The 17339-nt window shown below is 34.8% G+C and overlaps 2 protein-coding genes across 3 annotated transcripts; one reads left to right on the forward strand and one right to left on the reverse strand.

Moving 5' to 3' along the window:
• Positions 1 to 422: 422 nt before the first annotated feature.
• On the reverse strand, positions 423 to 5308 carry LOC145624549 (U-box domain-containing protein 13-like). The gene is made up of 4 exons (XM_081677600.1): positions 4839 to 5308; positions 3453 to 3569; positions 2484 to 2939; positions 423 to 1959 (listed from the first exon to the last, which is right to left on the reverse strand). Exons 1-4 carry the CDS (start codon positions 5109 to 5111, stop codon positions 832 to 834), a joined length of 1974 nt encoding a protein of 657 aa, XP_081533726.1. The 5' UTR covers positions 5112 to 5308; the 3' UTR covers positions 423 to 831.
• Positions 5309 to 13817: 8509 nt separating this feature from the next.
• LOC145620136 (uncharacterized) lies at positions 13818 to 17068 on the forward strand. Of its 2 annotated transcripts, none has more exons than XM_081674784.1 (12): positions 13818 to 14011; positions 14105 to 14239; positions 14847 to 14913; positions 14994 to 15081; positions 15155 to 15205; positions 15445 to 15541; positions 15728 to 15811; positions 16008 to 16048; positions 16202 to 16261; positions 16358 to 16417; positions 16664 to 16715; positions 16872 to 17068. In XM_081674784.1, the coding sequence occupies exons 1-12, from the start codon at positions 13852 to 13854 to the stop codon at positions 16937 to 16939; spliced, it is 963 nt and encodes a 320-aa protein (XP_081530910.1). In that variant the 5' UTR covers positions 13818 to 13851; the 3' UTR covers positions 16940 to 17068. The 2 variants fall into 2 exon arrangements, with proteins under 2 accessions (XP_081530910.1, XP_081530907.1); XM_081674781.1 differs by having other exon boundaries at positions 16857 to 17067.
• Positions 17069 to 17339: the final 271 nt, after the last annotated feature.

The following is a 17339-nucleotide window of genomic DNA, read 5'->3' on the forward strand; positions in this document are numbered from 1 at the left end:
GCCTATGGAAAACTAGCCAATATATAAGCAATTTTGATTTTGTTCGATTCACTTTAGGGTATTGTTCAACTCAAGTACTTTGTAATTCAGATCAAGATAATTCGAATTGGATCAGTTTTGTCAAGATACTTCTATAGTTCTATGTAAACTACTCCTGATCAAACTGTTGGCCAATGGTTAGCAGTAAAAGGCGTGCCTTTAAAATAAAGGCGTATTCGTAGATTTGGCCATCGTAAAAACTATTCCTAATTTTGGCAAGAAAGAAGAGCAAACTACCATAAAAACCAACAATAAGAAAGCCAGTGTATGGTAAGTAACAAGTTCTCTTAATGGCTGAAAAAGTCCTTAGGTTGTAGGTAATTAAATGTGATGGTTTCAAGTTCTCATATGGCTTCCCAGTTCCCGTACTTTGAGAAACGAAGTACTAGTAAAAGGCCTTGAATAGATGAATCCGAAAATAACGCAGAGGAGGATCGAAGTACAGAAGAATGTATCCTTCAGTAAAAATTGAGGATGATTAGCGTTGATACAAATTTTACAAAGTTACATTTCGATAAACATGACTACTGACGCCAATTTCTTCTTTTCTTGTATGCCTTTCGTGCCCCCTGTGAGAATTATAAGATCTATCCTCAGTCCCATTCCAAAAACACTCACCCGAATGCCAAAAACAACGAATTTCACCCGTAGGGTTATGACCTTCCACCTCCGGCCTCCCTGTGAATCAACAGAAGGCCCTCTCCCACCCTCCTTCCCTTTAATTAAAATAAGAAATAAATTATATATATTTAAAAATATAGGATTGGAAAATCAAGAAAAACAAAGACCCTATCAGTCCTCATCGACATTCGGAGGTTCAAGTACTTGAGCCTCGGCTTGTGCCTGGGCCTGCTTTTGCTGCTCAAGCAACCGATTCATTCTGTCCAATAATTGCTGGGCCTTTCTCTTCCCTCTCTCGGTGCCATTTTGTACCATCTCAAGCAATGGGCTCATAATTCCTATCTCCTGTGCTGCTGCTAGGTAGTTTGGATCCCCTGAACAAAGATGTACTAAAACTGCAGCTGCGTTTTCTTTATTCCTGGGTGATCCATTTGCAATAACGTCTACCAAAAAGGGTAATGCATCTGCAGATCCAATGGCTGCTTTACCTTCGGGATGGCTAGCTAGTATAGCGAGAATAGCCAGCGCCTCATCCAACATGCCAGCTCCAGGCTCTGTCAATAGCCTCATTAGTGTGGGCACGATACCAGCTCTAACTGCCTTGCCTTTATTACCTTGGTATATGCAAAGGTTGAAAAGTGCAGTAGCAGCGTCTTTCTTCCCTCTTTGAGTACCCTCACTCAGCAACATAACAAGAGGAGGTATAGCACCTGACGCACCAATTGTTACCTTATTTTCATCCACAACTGAGAGACTAAAAAGGGTAGCAGCAGCATTTTCTCTTGCTTCCATGCTACCCTTCTTCAGCACGTGAACTATACCAGGCACCGCCCCAGAGTTTATGATGCTTCCTTTGTTATCATCACATATAGAGAGGTTAAGAAGAGCGGTCACAGCATGCTCTTGAGTACGTAAATCTGTCGTTAATAGTAGGTCCACGAGAAGTGGGATAGCCCCCGCTTCAGCAATGGCTACACGATTATCAGCATTACGCTTTGCGAGAAGCCGGATTTCACCGGCAGCAGATCGCTGATCGTCAGGGTAGCCTGAATGAAGCTTGCGGAGGAGTTCATCAATCTTAGAATGTTCTGCAGATGAACAAGCAGACGCTGTTTTGGTGGGGTTGGAAGTGCCTGGTCGCTTGGGAAGTTCCACTCCATTTGCTTCACACCACTGGGCTATAAGGCTTCGCAAAACATAGTTGGGGGTGAGAGAGGAATTTTGGAGAGACTGCTGTGTCTTTGGGCATGTATTATGACCTGCTCCTATCCATTTTTCAATGCATGAACGTTCATAGGTCTGTAAGAGAGATAATTTCGGTTAGTTAAGAAGTGAAAGTAGAATAATATTAGAAAAGAATATACTGTGTAATGTGTATTAGATAATGATGATGTGTGAAAAGAAAAAACAAAAAGAGAGAGCTCTTTTATATCAGCAGCAGCTGAGTATGACAAAACTGCTGCTTATCTGGAAAAAAGTATGATTCAAAGCAAGAGCTAAACAACCCAAAAAATGAATATTTTTAACAAATTGGATACTAGTAAACCCAAGTTTAAAGAGCATGTCATTAGGAAGTAGCCAATGTGCTATGGAAATTGTTACTCCATACTAAGATACCAACAAGTACAGTTGCTCTCTCCCCCCCCCCCCCCCCTCTCCCCAACCCTCAGTACACACCCAGAAGAATACTGCCATTTGAGAAGTTTCAACAAACTGTACACGAAACTCTACACCTTAAGTGTAAGGTATGTATTATGACCTTAAGCTGGATGGAAAAGAGCTGCAGAAAACAAGTTACTACAACATAATTTACTTGGTAATACCTGCCCAGTTGAGACAATAACCGGATCTTTCATCAACTCTAATGAGATTGGGCAGCGAAAATCATCTGGTATAACAACAGACTTGGGGCTCCCATCAGTAGATGTTTGCGCACTACAACTTGATGACAAATTTTTCTCTCCTGCAGAAGTTCCCAAATCAGGGTTTTCCGTTTGAACAAAATCCTTGATTTTCTTTAGTAGATTGCACATCTTCTCTATTCTCTCGTCAGCATCTCCATCAGTTGCAGAAACCATCTCAGTGAGAACCACAGACTCTTGTGTCAGATCATCAATTCTCGTTAACTGCAACTTTTCAGCAACTCTCTTCATTACGTCAGGGTCCATAGCTGTATCACTGCTGATGCTGTATAGAGATAAAAGATCTTCATAGAGCTCTGCATCAGGTGCATCAACTCTTTCCTTGGCTCTTCTAAACTGAGAAGCAACAAGCTCAACCTGAAAGAATAAAGTTTGCATCATTAACTTATACTTGGCCGTATTTCTTTTACTTACCTTGTTTCACTAGAGAGTGGGGAGGGGGAAGTTAAGGGCATGGTGCAATACCGCAAGATATACTACTCCCCTCTGATTTTTTAATGATGTACCTAATCTTACTTGAGGTGTTATTATTTATACTTCTATGTTATTCTATTATTGGCAAACATATTTTACTATTCCCTTGCGGCTTTACCCCACAATAGTTACACCTTTCCCCTCTTTCTCTCTTACTTTATCCAAGTATTTATGAAACCCATCCACCTTTTCACTAAATTTCTCTTCCTATATCCACATTAAACCCACTCAACTCTCCTAGAAACAACAGTCTACAGTAAATGGGTACATCAAATGGAAACAGAGGCCAGGAGGAGTATAGCATTGAAAATACAAAATCCCTCCAGTAAGTTACATTTTCTTAAAAACTCACTCAGTTAGTCAAACGATCATCATGGGCATGCAACACAATTCTACCTGTTCCTTTACTTCGTCAGAAATGTCAAGTTTTTCAAAGGAAATTCCATCCAGGGCTTGCTCCAAATTAGATGTCACTTCATAAAACTTCATCATAATCTGCTCTCTCTCAAGGGCCTGCCATTACCATGACAAATGTGAACAATGAAACATCAGCAAGGGATTATCATACATCAAATGGTTAGATAATATATTGTCATAGGAAATTTTGGAAGAGTATTCATCGCACTTGACTGACATGCATAACAAAAGTACAAATCAAAAGGAATACCCAAGAAACTAATGCTATTAGTAAACAATTTTGTTGTCCCCCAACATAATAGTTTAAAGCCTCGATCAAATAATACTTTATCAGTTTTTCAGTTTGTGAGCCATAATATGGTCTATCAACCAACATAGCCAAAGCAGGCTATACAGCTCACAAATTATACATTTACAATCAATACGAATACATACATAATGTTCCATGTCAATTACAGCCATTAACAGGACACCTCCAAAAAGAGCTATTCCATGATGTGCAAACCATTATTTTGATCAGTATAAGATTGTAATTTTTCTCCTAGGCCCTGCTCCTCCATTGCAAACACCAGATGATCTGATCAGGACCAGTGATTCTACTACACACAACACTGCTAACACTTATGCGCACAGAATTTTGTAAATAGTCAAGATCGACATGGTCATTCATCCAACCTAATACAACAATTATGTGTTCATATCATTCAATCAATTCAACATCCGTAACGTGTTTGCCTACAGGCTATTATGCCATTGGCTGTCAAAAACTAAAATCTTGATCCATATCTAACTTGCTTATCGTTCCTCAAGTAAAGTTCAACTCTCAACATCCCCAATAGCCACTACAATTCTTCCTCTAGCAGCACACAAGTACTATTCTGATTCTAAATTTACTTCAATAAATTTGGGGACAAGCAACGCTTATCCATGCTACTGTATTACTTAAACATGACAAGTACCGCTTAATCGAGCTATGAATCACCTAAATCTTAGTAACAAACACTAATAATTACACATAACAACAACCCAAAAAGATAAATTTGATCATAAATCATCAGTGCTTAAAATATAAAAGTCTTTCACTTAATTCCTCATATTCCATCAACAATCCCCTGCAATCCTGGAATTTCCCTAAAATCTCTATCTCAAATTCTGAAAACTACCGTAATACAGTCAATTTACACAAACAAATCAATACTCTTAGCCTAATATCTTCAAACCCTACAATTTCAACGGACAATCTCAAATCAACCAAATTTGGGGAAAATTACTCAGAACTCAATAATCAAACTAAAACTTCAAATATATAAGCAAAATTGGTGTAAATAGAGAGTAATTAACAGTATATAATGAGCAGATCCAAACCAGATAAATTTTGCTGCCTAGAGAACCAAATCGGAGCAAATCAAGAGCTTGAACAAGCGAATCGAGAAAAGCAACGAGATTAATAACAACATCGTTATCTAACGGCAATTGACTCTCCTTCAATTCCTCGAACATTGGGGTCAAAAGCTTCAACCTACGAGCTAAATTACAGTATTGTTTCTTAACAGGAGGACGATAATCTGAAATAGAAGCAATTTCATTGATTCTATCAATTAAATTGTTGAGCAACTGAGCTTCGTTTTCATCCTCCATTGAAGAAGAAAAAATGGGGAACAAAAATGGCGAAAAAAAATCAGCGCAGACTTTAGCAGAAGTTGAGGAGAGAGAAAATGGAAGTAGAAATTTAGGTGAGAGTGATTGGAAGAAGAAAAGAAGAGGAAGTAGAGAAGGTAGGCTCCATGAAAGAGAGAGAAAGCAGAAAATGAAGAAGAAGAAGAAGGATGGAGATTCAGACATACGCGCTCAAATTTTTATTACTACAACCTTTTTTTTTTCTTTCTTTTTTTTTTTTTTTTTTTTTTTTTTTGCAGGTTTAACTATGGTTAAGGATAACCACTTGACTTTGGTTGTGAAGTTGGTGAGTTGGAGTTGGGGGTTTTGCCGTTTTGGAGCCTTGAAGACTTGAACATTTGAACTCTTTAAAGGTCTCTTCTCTTTAGCTTAATTTTAATTCAGTTCAGTTCTGTTCAGATTCTGATTTCCTTTTCTTATAAAATATATTTGTTTCAGAATTTCACCTCTATTTAGTTTAGTTAAGCTCCAATCAGTTCAGTAAATCAGAATATCCCCTAAGTTGATTTAACGAGGGAGCCTCAATTTATCTTTGTGATAAACAGAAAAACGTTTACTCATGACATTTCTGTAATTAACATAAAATTAAAAAGTCAACATTAGTGAACCTTCATTTAATAAAAATTTGTTGGTTTATTTATAAAAATGTTACTATATAAACGTTTTTGTTTATCATGAAGATAAACTTGGTATTTTCTCTAATTTAACTAATCTCTCCATCCTTGTAAGTGTTATGGTAACTTTTTTCACTATTTATATAATAACAGAGTAATACATAGATAAACAATATTGTATACTCGTATTATGTTGATGATAGTGTATAACTTTCATAATATCAATTTTCATATAAGGTTCTGTTCACATTTACTTAATTTCAGTTCAGGTCCAATCAGTTTAATTCAGTTCAGTTCGGTTCACTTTAGCCCTTAATTTCCCTCTCTCATAAAATATTTATTTCAGCTCAGCTCCAATCAATTCAGTTCAGTTCAGTTCAGATAAACTCCAATCAGTTCAATTCAGTAAATGTGAACATGCCCTAAGACAAATGTTGACGAACGCCCCGGCGGCGTTAGATAAGCTAGGTAAAAGTAGAAAGATTAAATTAAAACTAACATTAATAACACTGATCGACGTGTGATTTTGTCATGCTTTCCCAAATTAATACCAATTTAGGTAAGATTTTAAATGCTTATCCGACGCCTCGGGGGCATTCGTTAGCAATATCCTTTACATAATTATAGAAACTAATAAACAAAGTTTTTTTTTTTTTTTTTTGACAAAGATACCTAACAAATAAACAAGACAACTAAAAAGACCAAGAAATAAAATTACGGCTGCGAGCCTGAGTTGCAAGCCAGTGAGCCGGCGAAACCCAAGAACGAGGAACCTTCCGAATCCTGCAAGCTGTAAGATCCTGAACTTCCTCCCGAATTGACCTTAGTAACCAAAAACAGGAAATATCATCCGAACTAGCTTGGGTAAGAAGAGAGACCATCTGGGCACAATCGATAAATATCTGAAGTCGAACAAACCCTCTATGCTTAGTAGACCGAAACGCCCATAAACAAGCATGAAGTTCCGCTTGAAGAGCGGAAGCCGTTCTCAGAGCACGAAGACCACCTCCCAACACCTGATCTGAGAAGAGATCTCGGAAAACCCAACCTATGCCAGCAGTATTATCCTGAGCATTCCAGGCCCCATCCAGGATAAGACAACAATCCAGAGTATCCGAGTCAGAACCTCGTATCCAACCTGAACTCAGAGGGGTACGATTAACTCTATGATCTTGACTAGTAGGAAGCAGACGTTGAAGGCAGGCCAATGCCTCCGAACCCCTAGAAACCCATTCTTCAGCCGAACTAAGGACCAAAGATGGAGAAATAACTGCGTGGCGAAAGACTTTGTGATTACGAGACAACCAGATGGCCCACATTAAGGAGATGAAATATGACAGATCATCCCATAGCTTAGTCTCTTTGAATGAAGTGACTATGTCAGTGAACCAAGCATGAAAGGGAGTAACTTGCAGAGTAGCCTGGGTGAAGGACAACGGACCCTGAACCAGCAATCCTGAAGTAAAGCCGCAATCCCGGAATAAGTGAGCAGTTGTTTCGCAATTTTGATGACAGAAAACACAAACAGGAGCTACAGGAATGCCCCGCTGACTAAGATGACTCGTTAGAGGTAAAGCATCGTGTAACAGCTTCCAAACAAAAAATTTCAGCCGAGGGAGAATAGAAATTCCCCAAAACTGTTTCCACCATAAATCTGAAGCCGGAGAGCTGACCACAGAGGCCAAGGAACGGCGAACCAAAAGGGCGTAAGCCGTCTTAGTAGAAAACTGACCATCCCTAGTAAATTTCCAGTAAACAAAATCGTCCATGACACAATGGGGCCTTTCAAGCGAAAGGATACGCTGAGCAGACGATGAATCGAACAAACGATGAACTAAGGAAGTGTCCCACGCGTGTGTACGCGGATCAATAATAGATGAAACATGGGTCGACAAAGACGACCCAACAGCCGAAGCTTTAAAAGAGATAGAACCCCCTGGAGCCCAATTATTCTCCAGGATACAAATTTTAGTGCCAGAACCTACCTTCCAAGCCAGGCCTGCGGACAAAACTGACATACCATCCATAAGTCCTCGACACCCCCATGAGGATCTAGAAATACCTTCCGTTCGGAACGGAGTAAGAGAAGGGTATTTAGAGAGAAGGACTATTGAAACTAGAAGCTGGGGATGAAGATGAATACGCCAACACTGTTTGGCTAACAGAGCCGAGTTTAACAAAGAAACACTTCGAAGCCTAAGCCTCCCATACCTTTAGGAAGGTGCAACAGTGAAGCAGAACGAAAAGCCAGGCCTTTAGAAGAGGAAGAAGAGCGCCACCAAAATCGAGACAAGAGACCATCAATACGATCAGAAATAGAAGACGGAATCTTGAAGACAGACAGAACATGATTGAAGGAGGCAATCAGAATCGAATTGATAATAACAAAGTTGTGTCTCAAGATATGCATCATATCTTATAACCAAAACTTTTAAAAAATAATACTCTGGTATTTGGAGTAAACACTTGCAACAATTGCAAATTATAGGCAGTTTTTAGACATTTAAAAATTTTTAATCATTATTTTATACAGTCAGATCATTCATAAGAATCCTACATTCCTAATACACCATGATATTTATTGGTAAATTTTTTATTGAGCACTACTACCCAAGATTCCATGAGAGTAATGAGACCACGCAATTTTTAGATCAATAGCAAACATTAGTATAAAATGATTAAAATGTACTTTTTGATAAAATATGATAAATATTCTAGTATTGTTATGTATGGAAGGATATATTATTGTATTTATTTAAATATCTTGGGAGATTTCCTAACAAGATTAGGTCTCTCGGTTGTTACCCTTTATATACGTATCAATGGAATTCACTCGAATGGAAGAAGTTTTATCTAACATGGTATCACAGCTTTAGGTTACGATTTAGCTTTCGTAATTTTTTATTTTTTTATATATGAAAAACATGTTTTAAAAGGAGAACACAATTTAAAATTATTTGTCCTTGGCTGGTTCCTTCTGAGAAAACAAAAAGAGAGAATAAAAATGAATTGAGTTTTAAAGGAAATAATGGATGGAAGGTGAGAAAATGTGACTTCTCTTTCTACCATGAAAAAAAAAAAAAAAATGGTCTGCCTCTAGTAATATATTCTTCTTCGTTGAAAAAATAGTTTTTGTACCTTTACATAACCAAAAATTGATTTTGATACTTCAAATATTAATTTAAGCTTTTAGCCTTTTATTACTAAGACTTTGCCCAAGTGGAACAATAAATTAATTAATTCAATATTCTGGTCCAATAGAAATTGAATAGAAATAAGTAAAAAGAAAAAGCATCAGATTCATTTAAGATCATTGCAAAAAAAATAAAAAAACAATCATTACCTTAATAAGATTATTCTTTCTTTTATTAAAATCGGTAATTAAGGTAAACAATCGTACAATTCTACTTTTGTAAAGCAAAAGACAGATAATGATCTGTATGTAGTGCATCTCAAACTAGTCAGTCAACCTTACAGCCTTTTTATATTGTGGATTATAAACTTCCTTCCTCTTTTGGTAATTATATTTTTTAATAGCAAATTAATTAGTATAATAAGAAAATTAAGATAACAATAATATATATATACGCGCATAAATGTTGCACTCCTACCAGAAAATAGCGGTTTTCGAACATCTATCTGCGCGTTATTACAACTACATTATTATTTTTTTCTACAAGTATATTTTATGAATTGTATTGCATCCCCAACTACTCAACCTTACAGACTTTTCTATCGTGGATAATCAACCCACCATATAATAGTATGTGTTATGTTAATCTAGTATAACTTCAAGGATCTGTCTACAGCAATTGTATGTACGAGTATGTTCTAGACTTCTAGCTGTAGTACCACTTGTACAAGGCTACAAGCTGTACATTTTATCTTTCAGTTAGGATGGTTTGCGAAACTTACACAATAACAAATTGTTACAAATATCCTAATAACATTTATCACGGAGTATTTAAGTCTCTAACATTTATCCCTTCCGTTCTCGATTATTGTTTGATTTATTAGTTTATTATCGCAGTTGTTATTTAATGTTTGCGATTAGTAAGTTAAATCATATTTAAATTATAGTGTCAAACAATTTTAAACACATAAGTTTTTAGGCTATACACACATAACATGTAGTATGTCAAATTTCATTTGTTTTACGTAGTGTTTATCATATCGTATCATGTTATTTTCTGAAAAGAAAAATAAAAAAGTGATTTATGCATGGTCCATAATCCAACGCGCACGGTAATAGTCATTGGGCCTAAATAAGCTTAATGCTACTTTTACACTTATCATAAAATTATCAAAGAGAAATTACATTGGCAACAATGCATATGATTATGATTTATGATCATTATCGTAACTTTCTCTACTACGAGTCCAACTTATAGTGGATTATCTTTAGAAGACATGTGAACCCACAACAAGGTTTAACTATGTTTAAACGTACTTGATATTTCACAAGAATAAAGTATGGTAGGTTCAAAAGCCCTTTTCAATAGACACATTTAGCATGTCTCACTAAACGACATTGTATTACGTAAATTGTAATGATTAATTCAAACTTAATTATAATAAAATACGTGTAAAATGTAAATTAAGCAAGCAAAACATCAAGGAGTGATTAGAGTTGATTTTATACAGGTGGTGCATGTTAATTTGAGTACAGCTAATTAGCAACTATAATCTGTTAAAAAGCCTTTTTATACTATGGGCTAAATTTTATACACCAAATCAAGATTTTTATATTGTTTAGGTAATTTAAACAAGGATTAAGAATATCCTTGAACCTGGACTTTCATCGTAAGCATACACGTGGCCCACATGGAAATGAGTTTTCTTTTTCCTAAATCGAGGTGGGCCCATCACATATTCGTGATAATTGGCTTAATTTAGCTAAAGCCATCCCATGGTTTTTGACTTTGGATGGGCCACACACCTTGATTATGGATTAACCAGGGCCCAGCTAAAATGCCAAATTACCTTCTCTTTTTTTTTTTTTTTTTTTTTTTTTTCTTTTTTTTTGAGGGGTGTTGGGTACCAAATTTGAATATCTACTTCTTAAAAAAAATTAGTACAGGACTAAACAAAATAAAGATACGGAGTACTTAACATTGTTAATAAATTTCTATAAATAAATTATTAATACATCCATAGCCAAAAGTCTAGCAGTTCTTATGAAAAAATGCAAGTTCATGTGAACTAATGTAGAATGAGATTAAGAAATGTTTTTCTTTAACATTTTCCCAAACTATGTACATACTTTAAAATTAACATTTGAAGTTTGAAATTGCACATATTAGGTTATATACATGTATACTATTAATAGTTGAAATTTAACCGTAAAATTATACATATTAAGTCAGTTAAAAAGAATAATGTAAGGTTTAGACACATCATAGTAGCTAAAATATTTATTGAGGTTTCGATAATGTAACGATATTGAACATTTTCAAATAGTGTAATGGTTGTAACTTAGCTTGTATCATCCGTCATTGAATATTCATTGAATGATATTTTTTAAGAATCCTCCTTAAAATCTAAAATAAGGATAATCCAAAATAAATAAAAAGATTAGGATTGTTGAGGTGGAATCCGTTGAAGAAAAAGATGTAGTGAGCCCTAGTGACGTATTTGACAACTCATTAGTCATTGGGATTGTGTTTTGATATTGCTCTATTTGACACCCAACTTGGGAGCTTAATGGATTATACGAATAGATTTCCTTAAGCCCATCCTTGAATTGGCTTCTTGCCTTTATTCAATCCAAAAAATCTTATAACCTTAATAATTGAATTTGTCATCAAAAATAAAATTGCCAAAATACAATAATGATAATGTAGTATAAGGTGGGACATTGCATTAATACAAAGAGAGCCAAAGAAATTATGTGAAGTCTCTATTGTCTTTTGCCATGATCCATAACAATAGTAATATAACATGCAAATTAATACAAATTCTTAAATGAACCTGGTTCACACTAATTTATTGTGGACCACCAATATTAGAGACAATATGATTGTTTTGTTAATAAAAAAAAAGTCACTATATTAAAATAAAGGTTATTATGTTGAAATAAAAGGTACTGTGTCATAAGCTATAAGAGGTTAATTAATTTTTTTAATGAAATTTTTAATTCAATGGTCAATATGAATAATAAACACCTCTATGTTAAAATTAAGTTACTATCAACATAATGTCGTACTTTAATTTCATGATAACATTAAAGGTCGCACAAGTTTTTAAAAAGGTTACTATGTTAAAAATAAGGTTACTATATTAAAATTAAGGACACTATGTTGAATATTATTGTGGACCAGGTCCACGCAAGATTTTTTGGCAAATTAAAGTTTCAAATTTCCAATTCTTATACTCTGTATTTCGTATTTGAATAGTAGCTAATGAAAAATTTGTCATTGAATTACTTGACGATATTCAAAAGAGGGAAAAGAGATCCATCTGATTGGATCTAGAGCCAGTGTTGAAGATCCATCTTTTATATTAAAGCCTCGTTTTAAATAGATCACTTTATTATTTTAATTAGTTTGGTGTCATGTGCGATGCCCGGGTATTTATTGAATTTAAGATAATTTTTATTTACATTATGTAGTAGGTACGTAATAAAAACTAATAGTAATATTTTGAATAAAATTATAATTCAATTTGATATTGGTATTTTATCGAAAATAAAACTATAAACTAACAATTTTATCCTAAAATTCTATCCAAATAGAATTCTATACTAACTTTTTTTTTTTTTTTTATCTTATGAAGTTTATTTTAATCTATCCAACGTGGCGCGACACTTGGCGAAAAGTTGGAACGCCAAGTGTCGCTGTCTCGTGACCTGGCTAAAAGTTTAGCTTTATATATTAGTTATATGAATGATATGATATGATTTATTTAATATGAAGTATAGATTTGGCAAACAATTAAAAATTGAAACATTACAACTACATTGGTATTGAATATTGAATCACAATAGTGATGTTTTGATTCAGGTCATTTGAAAATACAAACACAATTACAAGTGGACTTTTATTAACTTTGAAAGGAGAGTTTATTTTTCACCATCTACTAACTATGGCAACAAGACTATGTTGGACTTTTATTAACTTTGAAAGGAGAGTTTATTTTTCACCATCTACTAACTATGGCAACAAGACTATGTGATATATTTACTACTTAACTGTGGCAACAAGACTATGTGATATATTTAAAAATTATTTCAAGTTTAAATTAGGCAACTCTCAAGTATTTCATTACATAGTGTATTGTCATGGACTCATGGTTGATTGAGCACTTTTAAGTGTTTTAACAAGATTGCTTTGAGTATAGTCCGTTTTTTATTGGGGCCTTAGGTTAATTATGATGTAACCATTATGGTTACATATTAAAAAAATCGTGTTGGGTTTGTTTAGCCAAACCAACATCTATCAATCTAATGATTCAAATGTTATTTTATCTGTTTTTTTTTTATAGTCGTACTGAAATACAAGGTACTTCCTTTATTTTTTATTGCAAAGTTGGTACTCGTATTTTCATAATTGCATGTGCACATTTTATACCATGAGTTTAATTTTAATATTTTAAAAGTATATGTTAAGGCGAATCAAACAAGATTTTATCTAACTATTAATTCTACCATAGATTTTTTTTTTTTTTTTTTAAGAAGACAGATAAAACATTATTTTTTAAAAATTGTACTCTCTCCGTCCCCAAAACTTCGACCCTTTTGGCCTACTTTTAGTCCCAAAATAATCTATCCATTTGCATTAAAATACCCACCAATGTACAACAATATTTGTGCAAAATTAGCTTCTCCATATAAAATTTTATTTTTTCATGTACGTTTAATTCTTTCTCTCTACTTTTCATGTACGTTTAAGTTTCTTAATAATCGCGAAATCAACCCAAAATGGTCGAAGTTTTAGGGACGGAGGGACTGAGGGAGTACTTTGTTTGGGTCGAACAATTGCTAACTTTTGGGCCGCATCTTATACCTTTACTTTTTTCCCAGCCTTTGGGCCGTCACATTAATTTCTGATTTCCTTATTCAAAGAATACTCGTTGAATCGGCGACCAAAATGGCGGGTTTAAAAGACGAAAATGGCCGGAAAAAGTCGCCGGGCCTAACATTCCGGTGTATTGTTTCCTGTATTTCCGGCATCATCACTCAATTTTCCCTACTTTTCATACCTTATTTCTTCCCACAATTCTCTCTCCTACTTCAATTCCTCCTCTCAGGTAATTTAGCCCTACTTCCATTAATAAGAAGCTCAATCAATTTCTAGGGTTTTTATAATTATTTGATTATTCATATTTAATCATTAATTGCAGCTGCAGTTCTTGCAATTGCTATTGGATTATGCCAGTTTATCAAGCTTTTGCTTAGAATTCATGCTTCAGCCCCGGCTTTTGTATTTTTTCACACGATCTTCTTTTGGATTGTTTATATTAGCGTGATTAGTCAAGGTAATTTTGATTCATCGTACTTTGAATGTGTGATTAACATTTGCTTTAAGCAAGTTAATTAATAATTGGGAAGATTATTATTGTTGATGATTATTTTTTAATATGATTTGCATAATTGATAATTGGGTGAAATTTTACTAGTCTTTCTGCTTGATTATCAGATTTAAGTTTAGTTCGTTCTCGTGTTGCTATGTTTTAATGCATGATCAGTTTTACCTGGATAACTAAACGATATCATTCTCTCCCATTTCAAATCAAGTGCTCGTATCTTTTAAGGTTATGCACACGTATTAGTAATTTACGAGGTAATTATAGAGTAGGAAAATTTTGTTTTGTTAATTGGATTGATTATGCAATCTAGAGAGTAAATACTATGCTGAAACCTCAAATACCTGGTTGGGTACGTTTTGTGTTCGATGCTAGGTGGTAATCTAATGTTGCTTACCATTGGAGCTTGTTTTGATGCCTGCTTTATCACATTGTTCAGAAAATAGGCATTGCATGTTCATTTGAAAAATAATCACTGGTGCAAATGTAAATGTATTAAGTTTATTAAGGCTTGTCTTCTTTTGATCATCACTCGACTTTTGGTTTGCTTGGTTTGCAGCTGTTTCAATTCTGTCAAATGTTGTATTCAATGCAGAGCTAGCAATTCTTCTTATTGGGTTTTTGAGGTGAAGTTAATTATCACTCTTCTGCTTTTGAAGCACCAATGATGTGCTCCTAACACTAGCAAATACTTGCTTGGCTTCAGGATCTTATCAAGTGATCCTGGTTTTGTTTGCCATGACTCTCCCAGTTCAGTTGAGGGTTCAAATTCAGAAGATGGGCATCATCTGGAGGTTGTGAATTAGGAACAACGCTTATTGTTCTGGTTATAATATGCTTAATGAGCTTGATGTTGAATGTTTACAGGAAGTATCATCTACAACAAGAAGCACAAGCTTGCACAACTCAAGTGATATGGTAAATTTACGTATGCCATATTCTGTTTGAGGGCTATTATGCCTTGTTTTAATACTTTCTGTTACTTATATATGCTATCCTAGTGTCTTCGATCCATTTCTTTTGCTCATTAAGAACGTAAAATTCAGTCCTTTTTATATCTTCTCCGGATTTCAATTGCAAATTTAAGATCAACCTTGACTTTAAGTCTTAAACTATCATGTAAGAAGATGGTTCATGTTGCCTTTTTCCCTTTTTAGACTTCGTTATCTTCAAGAAGGACGCGCTATTGTAGAATTTGCAAAGCCTATGTTATTGGATTTGATCACCACTGCCCTGCTTTTGGAAATTGCATAGGTAACAACAGAGCATGAGTTTAAAAATTAGACCTTAAACATGCTGCTCAAAATTGAATGACGTTTTACACTACACTAGATTTTGTATTTTTAGAATGTGGTGTATGTACCATTTTTTATTCCTACTCATTTTTGCTTCAGCTTCAGAAATCAGAATATTTATGTCTGATCATGTACTTGTCTGCAGGCCAGAGAAATCATAGGCTTTTCATGTCACTTTTAATTATATTCATAATGATCGAGGCCTCCTATACAATGCTTTCTCATCAGTGTAAGCTTTATTTTCCTTTTGAATGATTTTCTTAATCTGTTGCATAATCTCTTTCTCTCTTTCAATAGAATTAACATGTGAGTGTTACAGTAATTAGAGGAATTAGCGCTGAATTCCATAATTCCATTTGGTATTTTGAATACCCCCCTCCCCTTCCAATACTAAGTACTGAGCATCAAGTTTGCCTGGATTCCAGGGATCAACAGAAATCTGATCTTGACAGAGAGGGCCTCCAAGGTAAATCTTTCCTTGTTTCCCACCGTTTAGAGAATCTTATTTATTTAAAATCATCTATGTATAAGTGGAACTTCAGGGCAGGTATTTTCCCTGACATATTATTCACATGTTCTTCTAATGTAGCTTTGCTGGTGGAATTTTCTTTTGTTGCAGATTCAATACAGCTTGGTCCTGAGCACGATGAACTTTTCTTTGCTTCAAGTGCTTTGGCAGGTTTGTGCAGTTCATGGCGAATAGTGGATTCAGTGATGGGAAAAGAATTGAATTACTAGTTGACTTTACTCATGATTAACTCTGATTATTGTACAGGTGGCTTTTTTTGCATGGCATGTATATTGTGTTTGCTTCAATATAAGAACTGAAGAATGGGTAAGTTTTGTATGTAACATGTGGATCAATAAGTAGACATCTTATCAATTATCATAAGCACAACAGCACAACTTAAAAGACAAAAATTGTTGTATTCATGGTAAAAAGATTAAAATTCGAAAGATTTGCTTGGAATTTTAGCAGAGAGCTGACACTTTACATGCAAGAGATTTGGTAAATGAACTGGCTAGCAATTTTTGTAATTTGCTAACATTGTCTATAATTTGCATGCTTATGTGTATGTAGATAAATTGGAGAAGATACCCGGAGTTCCATGTCATTGTTCAGCCTATGTCAGGTAATTTAAAAGTCTGATTCTTGTTATGTTCTGTGAGTTCTGCCTCCTGCTTCCATTTGATGATGTAATTCTTGTCTTCATACATACTAGTATACTACGTATATCACATCTGCCTAATGTAGTTATTATACTATTAAATAGATCAATCTTTGTCAGATACGAGGTTCAAGAATCCGTATGATAAAGGACTTTTCTGCAACTTGAAGGAGTTCTTGCTGAGTTGAGACCAATGGTTCACTACTCACACAGTCTCTTAGGTAAGTTACGTCCTGTTCTGGTTTAGTGGCCTGACAATGGTTTTGATTGTGGATATATCAAACCTTAAGTCTTAAATTTGAATTCTGTCTAGTTACTTGCATGTGTTGAGGTTGTCTGAGGGTCCCTATAACTCTGCTATCAATGAGTTCTCATGTATATATTATTGTTAATTGTTCAGCAATTGTAAACTTGTAGATTCTCATATATAGAGCTGTCAAAAGTTGACCCAACCCGAAATACCGACTCAAACTCGATTGTTAACCAACCCATCTGAACCCGAAAAAGTGGTGACCCAAACCCGACCAAAACCAACCCTAGACCCGAGTTGACCCGAGTATGTGAGACCCGAACCCAAACATGAACTGA

This window comes from Chenopodium album, chromosome 3 (genome assembly GCF_948465745.1).
Source record: "Chenopodium album chromosome 3, dcCheAlbu1.1, whole genome shotgun sequence".
Lineage (NCBI taxonomy): Eukaryota > Viridiplantae > Streptophyta > Magnoliopsida > Caryophyllales > Amaranthaceae > Chenopodium > Chenopodium album.

What these genes read in the sequence shown, in the direction of transcription:
- LOC145624549 (XM_081677600.1), bottom strand. Translation starts at nt 5,111, where the DNA reads ATGGAGGATGAAAACGAAGCTCAGTTGCTCAACAATTTAATTGATAGA. An exon ending in TAGGCAGCAAAATTTATCTG is followed by an intron (nt 3,570 to 4,838) that starts GTTTGGATCTGC and finishes TGGTAATGGCAG; the next exon opens with GCCCTTGAGAGAGAGCAGAT. An exon ending in CTGACGAAGTAAAGGAACAG is followed by an intron (nt 2,940 to 3,452) that starts GTAGAATTGTGT and finishes TTATTCTTTCAG; the next exon opens with GTTGAGCTTGTTGCTTCTCA.
- LOC145620136 (XM_081674781.1), top strand. Translation starts at nt 13,852, where the DNA reads ATGGCGGGTTTAAAAGACGAAAATGGCCGGAAAAAGTCGCCGGGCCTA. An exon ending in TGCTTTTGGAAATTGCATAG is followed by an intron (nt 15,542 to 15,727) that starts GTAACAACAGAG and finishes ACTTGTCTGCAG; the next exon opens with GCCAGAGAAATCATAGGCTT. An exon ending in ATATAAGAACTGAAGAATGG is followed by an intron (nt 16,418 to 16,663) that starts GTAAGTTTTGTA and finishes ATGTGTATGTAG; the next exon opens with ATAAATTGGAGAAGATACCC.